We start from the raw sequence: 18,570 nt of genomic DNA, 5'->3' as shown, positions 1-18,570 counted from the left end.
TCTTGCAAATAGCCTCTTCATTTCTCTGACATTTGAATTTCTATTCTGCTTTCTAGAATTATCTTTTTCTTCCTCTCTTCATTTTGGTTTTTCTTTCCCATGCTGTTGGTTTTTATTCACACAGCTGATGATTCTTGGAAAGACATATATATGACTGAAGGATTAGATTGATTAGTACAGAGAACTAGCATGCATTTTCTCAGTAGTTCTTACGGCAGTATTATTTTAGAAGTGTGTTCAATTTGTCAGTCACTTTTCTTCTATAGGTCTGAGGATTGAGATGTTTGTCTACGCCACTGAGTATTTTATAACTAAAGGCGAAAGTGAAGCTCAGATAAAGGGAAATTCATTTACTCTTTCATTCATCTAGTCATTCTTTTGACAAATGAATGTCTACTATGTGCCAGGCACTGGACTATGCCCTGGATATGCAGAGATGGATTCATGGATTACGGGACAATCAACTAGAATAGGAAATACAGAAAGAAAGAGAAGTAAGTTTTGGGAGAGGTTGATGATAACAAATCAGAGTTAAATCCTGTCTTTCAGAAGATTATGGACATGATGAGTTTTAGCTTCTGGTAGAATATCTGAATTGAGATGTGTCCATTGCGTGGCTGGCTATAGAAATCTGAAACGCTGGTGTTCTGGGCTAGAGATACACATTTTGGAGTCTACAACATAAAGGTGATAATGAAAACCATGAAATTGGATGAGATCACTCTGCAGTGAGCTGAAGATGGAACCCTGGAAAAAACTTTTGGAGGGCTGAGTGGAAGAGGAAAAGAGCTCATAGAGGGAGATAGGGAGGAAGTGAAACAGGAGAGCTCAGGGTCACAGGGAGAATGGAGAGTGTCTGTTACTCCATCCAGTTGGTTGAAAGAGCTCATTTAATGTTACTCACTAGGGATAACCATTCCATTGGCACCAGCAGAGTTGGTCATTCACTGAACGGCCACTCTACATCCTGTGTGCTTCATAAGTGCCTGTGGCCTGCAGAAAACCTTGTAGGCCTACTTTATTGGACTCATCAGAGTATTCCACAGTCTGGCTGGAACAGGGGAATAATAATTCCTCCTGCCATTATCTCATTTGACTTTTGGAACAGCTCTGTTAAATAGGGAAAATTTCCCCTATTGACAGGTGAGAAAGCTGAGGCTTTGGGAGATGAAATGACTTGCTCAAGGGTACACAGTGAGGTAATGGCAGAACCAGAGCTACAATTCTGGCTTCAAATCTAGAATTCCTCACTGTAGGCCTGTGATCTTACCACTGTATCAACTGCCTTTGCAGGATGTCTGCTAGATTCTCTCATCCCATGAAAGACAGGATTTAACTCTGATTTGTTCTATTTTTCTTTTCAAATTTCCTTTGCTGTCACTTTACTTAAGGCATATTGCTGCTGCCTTCTCAAATAATATCTATGACAAATGATTTTAAAAAGTTAGGGCCAGTTAGCTTTCAGAACATTTAAAGGACAAGTAGGGCTACATTTCTCCCCTCTCTAGCTCCATGTGTACATTCTTATGGGATGGTAAGTGGAAAGTACACAAGCTTTGGAGGCAGGCCCGAGTTCAATGTTTTGCAATGTGTGGACGTTATTTGGGTCATTATTTAAGAAGAAAAAATTTTTAATGTGAGACATTTATGAGACTATCAGGAATTTCAACATGATTTAATATCTGATATTAAGCAGATATTAATTTTGAGTATGATAATATTATAAGTTAAAAAGACCTTATCCTTTAGAAATACATACGGGAATATTTGTGGATGAAATGTTAGGCTATCTGGTATTTGCTTACAAAAGTAGTGTGATAGATGGGAATATGGATTGGATGGTTCTTGGGACAGAATGATTAGTACATGGTGCTTCTGTCTGTATTTATATATGGTTGAAATTCTCCTTAAGATTTAGACTTAAAAAAAAAAAAAAAATCCCAGTGCTGCTCACACTTTCTGTCTTAAGTTAGGCAAACTACTTAACCTCTGTGAGCTTTAATTTTTTTTCTCTAAAATCAGAATTGTTATGTTGCAGATTTGCTGGGAAAATTAATATATATGAAAAACATCTAGCATAGAGACTGATGTGAAGTAGTTAATGAGTGATCGCTCTTTTGTTGTCATTGTTATTTTAGGAGACTTGGAAGACATTAAATCAGTTGTTGTCTCTGAGCCTTGGGCTCCATGTTTCTTCAGCCAGGGATACTTCTGGGTCTGAATGTGCTTCCACATCTCTCCACTACTAACAAGAAGGCTCTCTCTGTTTTCCAAGAGCAGTTTCCTCACCCTTGCTTTTTCCTTTCTCTAAAACTACCTTAAAGGGAGATTTAGTCCAAGGGAATTTGAGATATTCTTTAAAACTTGAGGTCAGGAAATACAAGTTCATCTTGCAGTGAACTAGAACTGGGAAGCTGTCAGCTACCAAGGTAGCTGCTCTGCATTTGTGCTTCGTTTTTCCTTTCTGTAGATCAAGAGTTGGCAAACTTTTTTGTAATGGGCCGGTTGGTAAATATTTTAAGTTTTGTGGCCTCATATACTGTTGCAACTACTTAACCTGAAGTTCTAGTGTAAAAGAGCCATAGACAATCCATCAGTGGTTGTGGCTGTGTTCCAATAAGACTTTATTTACAAAAAAGGCAGAGGATGGATTTGGCTCAGGGCCTTAGTTTGCTGACCTCTGCTGTAGACTTTGGCAGATTGGCTCCAATTGCATATATTCCGTAATAGTGGACTTCAGATGACACTGTCAGTCCCCAAGTCCACATCACCTAGTGAATTCTAGATTCCTAGGGAAAGGAATCTGATTGACACATATATACGTATCCCTTTGGGGTGGAGCAGGTGCTGTGGGTAGTCTCTTCTCAGAAGAGGGCACAGAGGGTGTGGGCAGTGGGCAGCTCTTAGAGAAAAAAGATATGGGGATGGGCCAGGTATGCACCCCAAGGTAACACATAGACTCAGGAAGATCACCTGTTTATTCTGCTTTTATCTCCTATAAGCTGTAGTTTTTTTTATATTGACGCATTTTGAAGAATTAAATATGTAGTCAAGCACCACATAACGACGGTTCAGTCAAGGATGGACCACGTATTCAACTGGTCCCATGAGATTAGTACCACATAGCCTAGGTGTGTAGTAGGCTATACCATTCAGGTTTATGTAAGTATACTCTGTGACGTTCTCACAATGACAAAATCAGTTAAGGATGCATATCTCAGATTGTATCCCCATTGTTAAGGGAGGCATGACTATATTTGAGTATCAAATCTAGTAAAAGATTAACCGTCATGCACGTTTTAAAGTTTAAATGTTGCTGAACAATAACAACCTCTAGATAGGTGCCTATTATTTCACTCTAATGCTTACTGTGGAATTTGTACCTAAGCTGTTTTCCTTTCTTTTGTTTGCAGGAGATCTGTCATAACCTGGGAGTTTGCTACATTTATCTGAAACAGTTCAACAAGGTAATTCATAGAAATGGTCGTGGCGATTGAGTGGTTGGCTGGGGATTTCACTGAGGGTACAGTTGTTACAGAGGTGCCATTGCTCATTTTGTATTATTCCTAGTGCAGAGATTTTTGGAAGTAAAAATTGAAAGTGCCGTTTCACTCATCCTTTGGTATCCGTAGAGGGTTGGTTCCAGAACTCTCTGAGGATACAAAAAAATTCAGATGCTCAAGTGTCTTAGTTGGCCCTCCATATTCTTGGGTTCTGCATCTGCAGATTTAACCAACCGCACATCACAAACATATTTCATGATGCAGAGGGCAAACTGTACATTTATCTCCATTTTTATTCTCATTTGTCATTATCCAAGTTTTTTTTATGCTTTTAACAAGAAAATAATAAATTCTAGAAATATTATGAGGGAATTGCATTCTAATTGCTTTTCTCCTCTCTTTTCTCTACCCCCAGTTTAATTTTTAGTATAGAAACAATATTCAGTAAAACTTAGATATCAAAAAGTGGACCCTTAAGTCTTAAAAGTGTAATCATGACCATGTGAACTATCTTATGCTCTGATGGCAAGTGATTTTAGTTTTTAAGGTCATTGGAAATCAAGTTTAGGTTTTAAGTGGATCTGATTTCTGAGAGTTTCAGTTCTTAAGGTTATTTTCCACATGAGGATTTATATTTCATTGTGAGTAAGCTATAGGCTCTAAAGCTCTTATATCAGATGAAACATTTGAGCTTACCTTGATACTCAGATAAAGACAAAAATTTATGTATCTTAATTGAGGGATAACTAAATTATTGAGAGCTCTGAAAATTAACCACAGTGGGGTTGGGTAGAGTTTCCTTCATAAAGCTGATTTGTCAAGTTTTATTCTCCTTTCTCCAATGCCGACAGGACTGAGAATCTGATTTGGTTAATACCCATTTGACAATGTTTAACTTGGGTCAGTTTGCAAACTGATGCAACCTAATCTATCCCTCAGGGGTGTGAAAAAAAATCTATACATCAGCAGCTGAGGTGTGAAAGTAACTTTTTCTCCTGTGAGATATGTAATAAATAACTATTATATGTAGATAAAATATATATATTTAGTGCATCCCTTAGGTTTTCTGGGCAGATCTATGGTGTTATATACTTGGTAATGAGGTTTTCCTTTTTAGAGGATCTTCCAAGCAAGTATATTTCTATTCACAGGATTATTCAGAACTAAGGGAGAGGGTGGATTGGTCTTTGGTCAGACATTTAGATTTTACTGTAAAGCTATCAGAGCAAATACAGTACTTGGCATTTATGTAAATACTCGTTCTGTAAATGAAGCCCTTTTGATCGTCTACTGGGATTTAAGCTCTTTCAGAGCAAGTAGCTTGTTTTGTTAGCTCTAGTATACCTAGCACCTAGAACAACAGGCAGTGAACACATGTTGAGTGAATAAATGAAAACAATCCGTTCATTCATTCATCAGAATACTGGTGAGGAAGATGAGGTCCATCCTGGGAAGGTTGTGCAGTTGGTCAGCGGTGCAGCGGGAGTGAGTTCATGGCTGTCCTACTGTATGCTGTACTATGATGTCCCTTTTGACTTATGAAGTATGAGTTATGGGTATGGATATCAAGAAGCAGGAAGCACTCAAAAAGATTAACCATCTTGTATAAACTCTCCCAAGTGACTCCAGAGATAGATACCCCATGTTACCAGCTGTCTGGTCAACAAACACAGTTTTGGTATGTTTTAGTTTCTCGGGTAGTGGGGGCTGTTTGCTGAAATGGGATGTTCCTACATTAGTACAGCAGGAGCTGCCTTTACATTGGCCATACAAAGCCATTGCCCTTCCATGGTAGTGATTTGGTTCTTTTTACTCCATCAATTTTGTTAGGCACAAGACCAGTTGCACAACGCCCTACATCTTAACAGGCATGATCTGACTTACATAATGCTGGGGAAGATCCACTTGCTGGAGGGAGACTTGGACAAGGCCATTGAAATCTACAAGAAAGCAGTGGAGTAAGTGTGTCTGTTTCCTTTAGAGCAACAAGAAACTAAATACAATGGGAGCAGACATATGAACTCCCAAGCCCAAGACAGAGTATATGTGACTGATTACTAGTCGTATGAGTTAGAGTAAATGTTAAGCTAAGGTTAAGAGCTCCTGATGACTTAGAGCCATTCCTGATGGTCTAGTGGTTAAAGTTCAGTGTGCTCCATTTCGGTGGTCCGGGTTCAGTTCCCAGGCACGGAACCACACCACTTGTCTGTCTATGTAGTGGTGGCTCACATAGAAGGACTAGAAGGACTTACAACTAGGATATACAACTGTGTACTGGGGCTTTAGGGAGGAAAAAGAGAGGAAGACTGGCAACAGATGTTAGCTCAGGGAGAATCTTTCCCAGCTAAGAAAAAAAAGCAGCTCCCAACAGCTTAAATAAGGAAGACTTGCGTTTCTTTCTCACCTCTTGCTATGGCTGGTCTAGCACAGCTGGGCAGCTCTGCTCCACAAGATCAGTCAGGGATCCAGGTCCCTTCCTTATTAACCCACCCTTCCTTAGGTTGTTGTCTTCACCTGCATGGTTGACGGTAGCATACATAATTACTGTAGCATCCATGTTCCAGGCTGTGGTGGGGGGATGTGGTACAGGACACTAAGTACTGAATAAGCAGCTGGTAGTAACTTTTAAATGGCCTAGAAGTTGCAAACATTGTTCCTGCTCACATTTTGTGGTTCAAACTTAGTTAGGTGGTCACACTTAGCTGCAAGAAAGGTGGGCATACATGTGCTTAGGAGGAAGGAGAGAATAGATTTTGGAGTCAGCTGGCAGTCTGCCATTGTGGTTTTAAACTATTTTATAGCAGATCTTGTATTTTCAGAGATATTAAGGACATAAATCTCCTGATTTGGTAATAAACATCTGGCCTTATTAGCATGAGACCAATATCTTGTCTTTTAAAACATCATTAGGGTAGGCAAAACCCATGTTGATAATGGAACTGATGGCTTTCCCAGAATGGTGTTCCATGTTTCCTCTCTTGGGACACATGCTATCTTGTCTTTTCTATATAGGGTCTTGTCTTGTTTGTTATAGTGGGATAGCTGTAGCAAAATACTGTAGTGTCTCATTTGTTTGGTCACTTACCATAATGCCTAGTCTATGGTTCAGGTCACAGAGTCTTTTATTCTTGATAATTAGACTCTGAACTAAACTTAGATTTCTGTTAATTTGTTAATTACCTTTGTCTTCTTCTCTGGTAGTAACTTTTCTGGTTATATCCATCATAACACTGCTTTCTCAATTTTCTTCTACCACATTTTCTGTCTAAAAAGACAAAAATCCCTTGGTTTATTAAGCTACTTTTTGTCATCAAGTGGCTAAGTTTATATGGACAAGTAGGAAGGGGCCCATGTAGTGTATTTTAAGCTTCTGTGGTGCTGAGTGGAAGCTTTGATCCCTGACTCCTGCCTTGTAGAAGTTAGCTCTTTGAGATTAGCTCACATAAATCTGAAGGGTGACATTATTCCAGTGTCTGGTCAAGGATTTAAGTCACTAAATTTCCCAGGGGAGAAAAGGGGACAGTTGAGCATTTGGAGCCTCACTGAGAATGTAGAGACCATTGTTTATGACCCACAGCTTTAGAGATTAGTAGTCATGTTTTGGTGGAGTGATGGATTATGCCAGAATCATGGAAGTTACTTACATGGTTTGAGGGAGAGAGGTGATCAAAATGGATGTTTATTGTGGCAGAGTGAAGGACAAACACTCAGTTGAACTGAGTAAGCTCTGTTTGGCCAGCTCAGGCCTTCCTTGGCTGGGGCTTTGACCATTTGGTTCTGGTCTCCCCATAGGTAACCAGTGCCCTACCTCCTTTCTTAGAAGCAGGAAACATGGTTCCTTACCTTTTAGCGTTTTCACTGTTGAAACTGTCTCATGATCCTATAGTCAGATCATCTCAGCTCAGTGTTGCTTTGGTTTTGTGACAAAGACAAATACAGTGAGGGATTGGAAAGCAGATATTCTTTTACTTACACCAGCATTTACTCCCCAAAGCCAATGGCCACTTCTTTCTTAGAGCTGGTATGTGACTTCCTTCTGTTGTTTAGTTTGGCTATTTAGTATGACTTTTTAATGTGGAAATCAGAGTGTTAGGGCCCTTGGGATCCTAAATTGTGCAAAAAATTATGCTGGCTGGCATTGTGAGTACAGGGAGAACAGAAAAAAAAAGAAATCCCATAAGAGGGAACTGGCTAACACTGTGTCTTCTAGATTGACTTGGTTTATAAAGCACTGTTCTTTAATTCTATCGGTGTACTCAGGACAGTCACATAAAATATTCTGTAGTTCTTTCTTAGGACTTTGGCCCTAAGAAAAGTTCCTGAGAAAGGAGTCTGGAGTCTAAGTCCCATTTCTTTCTTGCTGAGCAGTCCTCCCTGTAACCAGAGTTAAGATGACCTACTTTGGAAGGAAATTCCCAAATCACCTTTGGGAATTTCCATGGGGAATGGGAGGAGCAATAGTGTCTCTCAAGTGTTGCAGGTGGGCACATGACTATGCACATGTCTCAGTGTCTCGCCTGCACGTCTTATCTCCCTCTGAGCATCTTCTCTGTTGATCTCTGTGTTGCAGGTTCTCACCAGAAAATACAGAACTTCTTACAACTTTAGGGTTACTCTACTTACAGGTAATGAGAACTCTTTACTCATTTGTGTATTCATGTCGGAAATGCTTTTGGATTTGTGTGTACTGCAGTTTCCCTGCAGTTTGATTTTACTTTAACATGTTTTACTAAAGGTCCTCTGAAACACATGAACCTTACTCTCTGCACTTGATATGCTTTGTCAGCTAAGGGATTTATCTTAATTTTCTGCATTCAAATCAGAAGCAGATAAATGTTTGAGCCTAGTGCAATTATAATTCTTATCCATCCAAGGAAAGAGCTTATATGAGAAATAACTGTCTGGTCGGGCGGCTGGCATTTTGTTGTCGGGGGAGAAACTGTGACACAATTAGGGCTTTGGGGCAAAGGCCACTCCTGTTGTTCCTTCTTCCCAGCCAAGTCCTATAGGAAAGAGAAGGCAAAGCATTGTCTAGAAAAAGAAGTCTCTTCTCCCCTCCACATTCTTGAGTGTGCATGGAATTCTTTTAGCTCCATCACTTCTTTATATCAGCCTGAGGACCCCAGGGCCCAGGACTCCCTGAGGGGCTTTTCCCCACTCCCTACCAACTCTCCCAGTTCTCTGGGCAGCTGATCCTGCCTCCAGTTCTACCTCTGCAGCGGCCTTTCTGTCTGTGTCATTTTTCTTTAAAAGGAATCAGGAGCTTAATCCTGGCCCTTCCTGGGCTTTGGCTTCAGAGGTGGCTCCAAGGGAGATGAGGCTAAACAGCCCATTTTCTGCCAGGAGGCATTAATGTAAACTAGCACTAGTGTGGCAGAGATGGTTTCTGGCAAATAGACACTTTGACTTTATTGGGGACAAATCAACAAAGTGAGCTGGGGAGGGCACAAATGTGGGGATTTTTAGTTGTTTTTTTTTTTTTTTAATCTGGTAGCTGTAGCTCTTTTTTTGGTTAAGAGAACTCAGAAAAGTCAGGCTGTTTCTGTTGAGGGTATGGTTGGCCAGACCCCTTATCTGCCAGCTCTTCCCTGATGTAATTCTCTGGTTTGCTTTTTCTCCAAGCTTGGCATTTACCAGAAGGCATTTGAACATCTTGGAAATGCACTGACTTATGACCCTACCAACTACAAGGTATTGTGGGTTGTCACACGCCAGAGCCTTCACATAGATGGTCCCAGTGCTTGTGGAGGTGATCTGGCCCTACAAAGCATTTTGAATACCTAAGAAATTGCCTTTTTCTTAGAAAAATTATAAATAAGTATGGCTCTTCTTATTTGAAAATATTGTAAAGTGTTGGTGTTCTGCTTCTTATTTTCTAAAAGAGCACATTTGTTATAACAGGCCTATAACTTATTGCAGAAAGCAACATTGTCGTGCTGGGAAAGTTTTATGTGTTACTCAGGAAATTAGCAAAGCCTCCACAACTTCTGTCAAAAATAATTCTGGTGAAATGACTTCTAGATTCTTAATGAATTTGCAGTTACCATTCTTGTGCAGATATGACTTCAGGGATGAGAAGATCATCAAGTGGATGAATATTATTGAGGGAGACACAGCAAAACAGGCTGTTTGTGGAAGGATAGACTCAGTCCCATCTCAAAAGTCATACTACCCTGACTCCATCAGCTCCCCACCTTAACACCTTTCCTTAGAGAAATGAAAGGGTTGGATCGATGAAGCCTAAAGCTGAGTCACCCTCTGTCCTGTGGCAGAAGGAGCTGTACCTTAAGTGGCCAAAGACGAGTGCTTGGTACCAAGGAAGGGCTGCCAGAAACAGATTAAAGGCAGTTTTTATTTAAAAGGCCCTAGTACTCTTGAAATATTGACTTCTCTGGCTAGAAGTGGGAAACAAATGAGCTAGGTAGAATCAGGGACATTTTATCTTTTCTTTTTATGTACTGTGCCAAAGAGAGCCACAGTGTGGGGTGCGGGGACATTTCTCATGAACCCTTGTCCCAGTAGCTTGAATATATTATGTATGTCCCTGGAAGAAGTTTTTCAGTCCCAATCTATGCTGATGGGCCTGCTGGGAGCCTCTACACCCAACAAAGCTACCTGCCTGCTACGGTCCTTTAGGAATGACTGAATTACCAACTTTTCATGTCCTGTGTTTTCAGGCCATCTTGGCAGCGGGCAGCATGATGCAGACCCATGGGGACTTTGATGTTGCCCTCACTAAATACAGAGTTGTAGCTTGTGCTGTTCCAGAAAGTCCTCCACTTTGGAATAACATTGGAATGTGCTTCTTTGGCAAGAAGAAATATGTGGCAGTGAGTGTCTCCTCATCTTCCTTGTTTGGGTTCATCCCTGCAGTTATTGGGTCTGCTGAGCTTGCCCCAACCTCTCATTGAGTGCCCCCTCTCTCCTGCAGGCTATCAGCTGCCTGAAACGAGCCAACTACTTGGCACCCTTTGATTGGAAGATTCTGTATAATCTGGGCCTTGTCCACTTAACCATGCAGCAGTATGCATCAGCTTTTCATTTTCTCAGTGCAGCCATCAACTTCCAGCCAAAGATGGGGGAGCTCTACATGCTCTTGGCCGGTAAGAGATATTTATGTGGGGAACCCCCTCCAAAGTTGTAACAAGGGAAAAATGAATTGAGTCATAGGAGGCCTGTGGTTAAATGGCCCATGGAAGCCATTCCCTTGCAGATCCCATAGGAACCTGGATTACTGTCCTAGAGCTTAAAGAAATATGAAAGAAAAAGATGACAAAGCACTTGGTTGCTTCTAACTTGGGGAATTTCACTCAGAGACCAACAAATTAGATCAAGATCATCCCTAGTTCATCTTTTACCAATCGTTTTCCCTTGGCTTGACAAGTCATTTTTATATATATTGAGTCTAGCTAAGTTCCAGATATGATCAAGTGTTAAGAGGTTGGCTGTTGGGTAGAGTCCTTCCTCCACTACTTACTAGATATATCTCACAGGTTGATGAGAGGATTACATGATTAAACAATCCGTGAATGTTAACTCTTAGTTGTGTTGTCATTATATAATTGGTTTATTATTAATGTCATTGTTACTATAATATAAAAGTACTGACTCTTCTTTCTGGGGGATATTTCTCGATATACTAAACTTACTAAATGTATGCTCAAAAGCAGTTTCTATGTTCTCATTGACAGTGATCTTCAGCTTGGTTTTTGGTCATTACTGTGGTGTTCTTTATAAGAGAAAGGTTGCAATACCAAATTGAGTGGTGGTGATTTGGGGGTTGCCTGAATACAAAGATAGCCCAGTTGTAATGGGATATAGGAATGTAAACAAATAGCCATATTGTAAGGCATATGCTGCCATTCTAATTTCACAAAGTAGAGATGGCCTTCACAGTGGATTTTGAAAGATAAGCTGGAATTCAATAGCACAGAATGGCTGAGAAGCCACTGAACAAAGGCATGCAGTCATGAAATGACACCATGTACTCTGCAGTTAGTGGGCAATAGTGTTATAGAATGCAGTGGGAGATGAGTCAGGAAAGACAGTCTGGGGTCACATTGAGGGCCATAAGCATAGTGTGAGGACTTTAGACTTTATTCTAGAGGCTGTGTTTTTCCAGTTGTACTCCTGGATCTCCTCATAAGTGTCTTGGAGAAGTAAGTGCATGGTTTGGGGGAGGTGGAGTAGGCAGAACTTCCAGATCAGACTTCCAGAAAATACTGATTAAAAAGGGGAGAGTGTTCTGTTGCTAAACAAAAGTTTAAAGATCATGGTTATGGGTGATGGAGAACCAGTGAGGATTCTTAAGTAGATAGTGACATGGTCAGATTTGTAAGTCAGCGAGATATCTGGCAGCACTGTGGCAAGTGGATGGAGGCAGGTGGGGACATTGCCAGGGGGTAAAAATGGCAATGAGAGCCTGAAACAACATGGACCTGAACAAGGGCCATGTCAGAAAAAAACCTGCAAAAGATGGGATTCACAAAACTTGACACCTGATGAACTGAGGAGAGGGGACTGTTGAAGAAGATGACAACAGATATCTAAACAGAATGACTGGGTAGATGGTGGTTCCAGGAGCTGAGAGAGCAAAGTAAGAGTTAAGCTTGGGAGCTGAATGAGCTGTGGTCTTGAAACATGCCTTTTGTTTTCTAAGCTGGGCTCTAGCCACAGTGCTTGCCTTCTTTGTTGCAGTGGCTCTGACCAATCTGGAAGATATAGAGAATGCCAAGAGAGCCTACGCAGAAGCAGTCCGCCTGGATAAGTAAGTTGTCGAGAATGGTCTTGGGGAGGCTGGACTCTCCAAAGCCACAAGGTGGCGCCATAGCACTGGCGTTGCCCGAGTCTTTATGGCCTTTGTACACAGCAGGCCTAAGTGTGGAAGCATGTGGTTCCTAAGCATGCAGTCGCTCAGCAGGAACTGAAACTGGCTCTTTCTGAGAAAATGTTTCCACTCCAAGTTTACTAGTCAGGAGGCCAGTGACAGCACTGGCAGTGGTCTCGGGTTGTTGAAAGCCCTGGCAAGCTGGAATATCAGATGGGACTTTGGCCTCAGTTTAATCTAAGACAAACTTGACTCTCCCAGGATGTATTGCACTGGCATCTGCTAGGCAGCAGGGTAGAGATCCCCTTTTCAACCCTACCCTGCTGGTCTCTGTTGAGGGCTGAGATGTCAGCCTTGGTTCCAATGCCTGCTTTGCTGGTTGGGCAATTAATTGCATGATTCTTTTCCACAAGTCCACACAGCATGAGTGTTCCCACCTTACTGCAGAATGGAGAAATCTCTACTTAACCAGTTTGGTTTTATTTTTGTGTAATGAGAAGGATTTCTAAATGAGCATTTGTTGCAAAGCGTCAGCTCCATAGAATCCCTGTCTGTTTGCCACAGGTGTAACCCTCTAGTAAACCTGAACTATGCTGTACTGCTGTACAACCAGGGCGAGAAGAGGGCCGCCCTTACCCAGTATCAGGAGATGGAGAAGAAAGTCAACCTACTCAAAGACAGTAGCTCTCTGGAATTTGACTCTGAGGTATGTCTTGTTCTAGCTGACAGGAGCCTTTTGAATCAAGCCCAAATAATCCAAATATAAGGTATTAATAGGCTTTTGCCTGTTTTAGCTTTGTTCCTGGCAGCATGAATTCTTTAGTTAGTAACAGCCTGGGAAAAAAATTTCCTAGAAGAAAATAACAAGAGAAAATTCAGGCTTACTGAGTTATCTGTTATCAATACTACAACTCATCTGAGTTGAGGTCTGTGCCTCTTTGTAGCATCCTCCCGCTTCTTCTCGTGTAGGAAAGGCAGGGGTTTAGCCCAATAACATGTCAAACTTGAATTGTTGGGTTTTGAGATCCTGTATGAGCCCCCTTGCATTCCACTAAGGGCAGTCTTTTCTTTGCTATTTGAGAATGATTTCCTTATAATAAGTACTTCCTCCCTCAAATGTTAGTACTATTTCAGCTAACCCCCTCAGTTGAAGGCCTAGGGAGAGATGGGTAGGCTTGTCTCTGCTGGTCATGCCTGTGACTCTTTCTTTCTTTACATGTGGGCACAAGATGGTGGAGATGGCCCAGAAGTTGGGAGCTGCTCTTCAGGTTGGGGAGGCACTGGTCTGGACTAAACCAGTTAAAGATCCCAAATCAAAGCACCGGAGCCCTTCAGCCAGCAAAGCTGCCAGTGTCCTACAGCCTCTGGGCTCTAATCAAGCTCTTGGACAGGCAATGTCTTCAGCAGCCGCATACAGGAAGCTTCCCTCAGGTAGGAGGCTACACGCTCATGTGCCTACAACAAGATTACAGCTTGGAGTGAAGCTTGCACTTTTCACACTCAAAACATGGCCAATGTAGTGTTGCCTAGAAGGAGAAAAAGCCACAGGTGAGCCAAATTGGCACTTGTTTCCTTAAGGCAAGCTGCGTATTGGGTAACAGTTACTGGCAGGCTTAGTTGCTTGGTCAGTACACTGAGTCTTTACAATATTCAAGTTTACAAATACATTACAGTACCTTCTGTTATGTAGTCTTGCTTTAATTTTCACTGCCTTATCATAAGTCAGTGTGCTACAGGTAATTAGATTTCTTTCAGTGAGTCCTTGAAGGCAAACTTGACTGTTGCTTTATTTCCTCAGTTATGGTCTTCCTTCATAGCTGCAAAGCTATACCACAGTCCCACAAGTCCCAGAAACTGTGGGATTTCTTCCTGGAATTTAATAGTGAAACTAATGATTTCTTCTGGAATTGTGGAACTGAGAGTTCAAGCTGTTTGTTTTGTTACTAGGTGCGGGAGGAACATCCCAGCTCACAAAGCCACCATCTCTTCCTTTGGAGCCAGAGCCCACTGAGGAAGCACATCCAACTGAAGCATCAGCACAAATAAGAGAAAAATAGGACTAAGATGACCCCAGAGTAGGGGTGTCTTTGGCAAGGATGTACCAGGCCAGGAAAGGTCACATGACACAGGCAGAGTGGAGGCCAGCATGTTCCCTGGGCACCTCGGAATTAAAACGCAGAACACAGGGTATGTCATGATGATCACATGGAGCCTGAGGCCTGTGCAGTCCCCTGCTGGCCCCATCAGCCAGGAAGTAGAGAGAAGACAGCCCAGACAGGTCCTTTAAGAACTGAAAGCAAGGCTCATGGCTCTATATATGTAGTTCCAAGGGCCAGCAGGGCACGTGACACTGTTTGCTTTTGAAAGGACTTTTATCTCCTGGCTGACTGACCCCTTCCTTTGTGGAAGGAAAGTCTGAGACAGACCTCTGCTTAGTAGCCCTGTCATGACGAAGCCTTGGCTTAGCTGAGGTGATCCTCAGGCTGTGGGGTATATCTGCCCTCAAGGCAAACACAAGTCTTGGGTGAATAATCCAGCTCTAATAGTCTACATTTAAAGGGAAAAAAAAGATGAAAGAAAAGCTCTGTAAATTGAGGCCCAGCCTGTTGAGTATCCCAGCTGCACTTGCCCAAGGGGATCCAGAACACGTCCCTCTATCTTCTCCTTTAGAGAGATTGGAGTGTAGAGCCAGATCATGTTTGTATGATAAGGAGTAGGAGCAAAGGGCTGGTCTGGTATCAGCGCCAAGGCAAAAAAAAAAAGGAAGAGCTTCTTAACTGAGGAATTTTTATTTAAGACAATCAAGGATACCACTGACCAGTTGTTATCAATACATTATATATATGTCCTTTTTAGAATAAAGATTATGTATCATCATCCCTTTGGGGAAAGTTCTTATTCAGATATGAAAATAAGAGATCACAATAAAAACTTTTAAAAAGAACTATGATCACACTCTTCCCTTATCTATTTCCAAACCTAGTGTGAAACTGGTGGAGGAACCTCAAGGCCAACTTCCTATTTGGTGCTAGCACAGCCTCTGCTGCAGCCCTGATGGATGGTAGGCCAGCAGTTTGCTTGAGGCTAGTCCCCATTTTGCACTTGAAGTGCCCTTTAATCACCATAATTTGCAGTTGGAGAACTGACCTATTGCCCAAGCAAACTATGTTTGGAATTCTTTATGATTGGGTCTGTTTTGACACTGAAGCAGCAGCTGAGCAGAAAACTCTTCACTTCTCATATCTCAGCAATAAACAGCAAGGTATCAGAAGTGGTACCCTTGCCCATGCAGCTGGTATGTGGCAGAATCGGGGTTTGTACCCCGAGCAACTGAGAAAGCTCACTTCTCTATCAGTGTGGAGTCTAGTGTACCTGTGACTGGAAAGGTCTTGGTGACCATCAAGTTGTAAAAACTGAGATGGAGAGGAGGCGGGAGGTGTGAGAGAGATTTAGGAGGTAAAATCAACAGAAATTGGGGACTGACTGGATGTGGCAGATAAGAACAGACTGTAAGGTGGGTATTCTTTGCTGGGGAGAACTACACAGGTCAGAGTAGAGGAACACTGGGGGACCAGGGACGAGGGTTGAGTGTAGTTTTAGACGTGTTTATCTTTGAGACATCCAAATGATGATAGCCACTAGATACTTGAATAGCTAGACTTCAGGTGTGAAATCTAGTTTGAAGATAAAGATTCGGGAGTAATTTAGCTTTGGGTGATAGCTGAAACTATAGATTTGAAAGGAGTCACCCAAGGAAAGCTAGGAATAAGAAGACAGTGGACCAAAAATGGAAAACCAGCATTTAAAGGGAGAAGCAGAAGAGCCCACAAAGAAGATCGGAAAAGCAAGTGATAGCAGAGAAAAACAGGAGAGCAGTGTTAGGAAGGCCAAGGAAGAGAAGGTCCAGGAAAGGAATGGTCAGTCTCACTGAACCCTTCCAACAGAGAGGTACTGATATCCCCATTTTATAAAGGAGGAAGCTGAGGTTGGGAGAGGCAAAATGAATTTTTTAAGGTAAGTGGCAGGATCAGAATTTGAACCCAGGTCTGGATGCAAAGCTCCTGCTCTTAACTGGTAACCAGGAAGCAGTGATGTACCTTTGGTGAAGTAGTGGTACCAACAGCGACAAAAGGAATTGAAGACTGAAGAAGTAGAGATTGGACTGCTCTTAAAGTGAAAGGAAGAGAGGTTTATAGAGGGCAGAATTGAATTCATTACTCTGATCTGAGAAAATTTTAGCATTTAGAGAGAGAAGGGTAAGAAGGCCTTCTCTTTTTAAGTGAAGATGGTGGAAAATGAGAGAATGCAAGAGCAAGACTTGTCAGTTTTTCCACACTCCTGGGGCAAGAACATAATGGTTCCTTGCATCCCAGGGATAGCAGTCAAGAAGCAATGCTTTCTGCATTAATTTGGGCTCAGATTTTCTTTAAAAATAAATACTCTACTAGGTTGTACCTGCCCAGTCTTTTGGGCATGTGGACTTCTACTTTTTCATTCACTCTGATGAGAAAGGAGCTATTCTAATTTCTAATTATGAGAGTTGCTCATGTCATCACAATTTTTAACAGAATTAGGAAAATGAGGCCAAGTACACAATCACAGACATGGTTTTAGATGGCTTGAACTAAAGGCAGGAAAGTGGAAATATGAACTAGTAATGGGAAGAGTGCCTTTCTTACTGAATAATATTAGTACAAAACTGTGCATTCCAAAAACAGTAAACTTTTGGTTATTATGATTACAATGATCATTTGTTCTTAGAAAAATAATTATTGTCTGATATAACAGCAGAGTAGCTCATGTGTTGGACCAGTCCTCCCACAGATAACAAATATAAACAAGTGAGTAAATATAAAACACAATCTTGGTTTAATTTTTAAAAAATACATGTGACTGTTCCAAGGAAAAATTATTACATTATATTGTGAGGTTTAACATTTATAAATGTAACTAAGGACAGGGGGGTATATGAAACTTTATAGTTGGATAGTTTTTATATTTTACGTGATGTGGTACAGAACTAATCCTAAATAGTTTGTGAAAAGTTAAGGATGTATATTATAATCCCTAGTGCAACCATTAATAAAAAGATGCAAAGAAGCATAGCTAAAAAGATAATAGACAAATTAAAATGAAATTCTAAAAAGTATTAAATTAGCACTCTCCTCCCCTAAAAAGGCAGGAATGGAAGAACACAGGAACAACAACAAAAAACAGATGGACAAAGAGAAAATAAATAGCAAAACATTAAATGTAAACCCAATCATATCAATAATTAAATTAAAATGTAATTAGACTTAAAAAGTCTAATTGGACTAAATATTTCAACTGAAAAACAGAGAAAGGATAAAAAATTTATCTTAGGGCCAGCCCGGTGGCATAGTGGTTGGGTGTGCGTGCTGCACTTCAGCCGCCTGCGGTTCGCAGGTTTGGATTCCCGGCACGGACCTAGCACCACTGGTCGAGCCATGATGTGGCAGCATCCCACATAAGATGGAGGAAGGTTGGCAGAGTTAGCTCAGCGACAGTCTTCCTCAGCAAAAAAGAGGAAGATTGGCAACAGATGTTAGCTCAGGGCCAATCTACCTCACACAAAAAACTTCGTCATCTGCCATCGAAAGTAAAAGGCTGAGAAAAGATATACCATGCAAACTACAGGTATAAGAAGTCTGGAGTGCTGTATTAACGGCTAGAATGCTACCTTAATGTCAGATAAAGTTGACTCCAAAACAAGGAGTATAACCAGAAATAAAGAGAAGCATTTCATAATGATAAAAAGGTCAATTCAGTAGAAAAACATAACAATCATGAATATGTACGCACCTAATAACATTGCTTCAAAATACTTTAAGTAAAAATTGATAGAATTAAATCCACAGTCATGGTTGGATATGTTAGCACTTCCACTTTCAGCAACTGATAGAATTAGAGAGTGTAAAAGGACATATCAACCACCTGGACCTAATTGACATTTATACAATACTACAACCAATAACTGCAGAATATACATTCTTATCAAGTGCACACGGTACATTCAGCAAGACAGACCATATACTGGGCCATAAAGTAGGTCTCAAAAGTCAAAAGATTGAAATTTACAGAATATGTTCTCTGACCACAATGAAATTATATTAGAAATTAATAACAAGATATCTAGAAAACCTGCATATTTGGAAATTAAACACACACCGGTAATAAGCAAGAAATCAAAAGAAATTAGAAAATATTTTGAACTGAATG

At 41.1% G+C, this 18,570-nt stretch overlaps 1 protein-coding gene across 14 annotated transcripts in view; it reads left to right on the top strand.

Annotated features, from left to right (window-relative positions):
- Positions 1-15,274, top strand: part of ARIH1 (ariadne RBR E3 ubiquitin protein ligase 1) — a 188,376-nt gene extending 173,102 nt beyond the window's left edge. For 13 of the 14 annotated variants that reach the window (XM_014849715.3, XM_014849716.3, XM_014849721.3 and 10 more), the window contains 10 exons: positions 3,414-3,467; positions 5,334-5,461; positions 8,074-8,128; positions 9,126-9,194; positions 10,181-10,333; positions 10,435-10,606; positions 12,201-12,270; positions 12,895-13,036; positions 13,560-13,761; positions 14,278-15,274. In XM_014849715.3, coding sequence (XP_014705201.3) covers positions 3,414-3,467; positions 5,334-5,461; positions 8,074-8,128; positions 9,126-9,194; positions 10,181-10,333; positions 10,435-10,606; positions 12,201-12,270; positions 12,895-13,036; positions 13,560-13,761; positions 14,278-14,387 — 1,155 coding nt within the window. In that variant the 3' untranslated portion in view covers positions 14,388-15,274. Of the gene's footprint in view, positions 1-3,413; positions 3,468-5,001; positions 5,182-5,333; positions 5,462-8,073; positions 8,129-9,125; positions 9,195-10,180; positions 10,334-10,434; positions 10,607-12,200; positions 12,271-12,894; positions 13,037-13,559; positions 13,762-14,277 lie in introns of those variants that run through there. The other variant, XM_044764589.2, reaches the window with a different exon arrangement.
- Positions 15,275-18,570: the final 3,296 nt, after the last annotated feature.

This window comes from Equus asinus, chromosome 2 (assembly GCF_041296235.1).
Source record: "Equus asinus isolate D_3611 breed Donkey chromosome 2, EquAss-T2T_v2, whole genome shotgun sequence".
NCBI classification, from domain to species: Eukaryota; Metazoa; Chordata; class Mammalia; order Perissodactyla; family Equidae; genus Equus; species Equus asinus.
The sequence above is the reverse complement of the archived record's forward strand: the minus strand, read 5'-3'. Positions and strand labels throughout refer to the sequence as shown.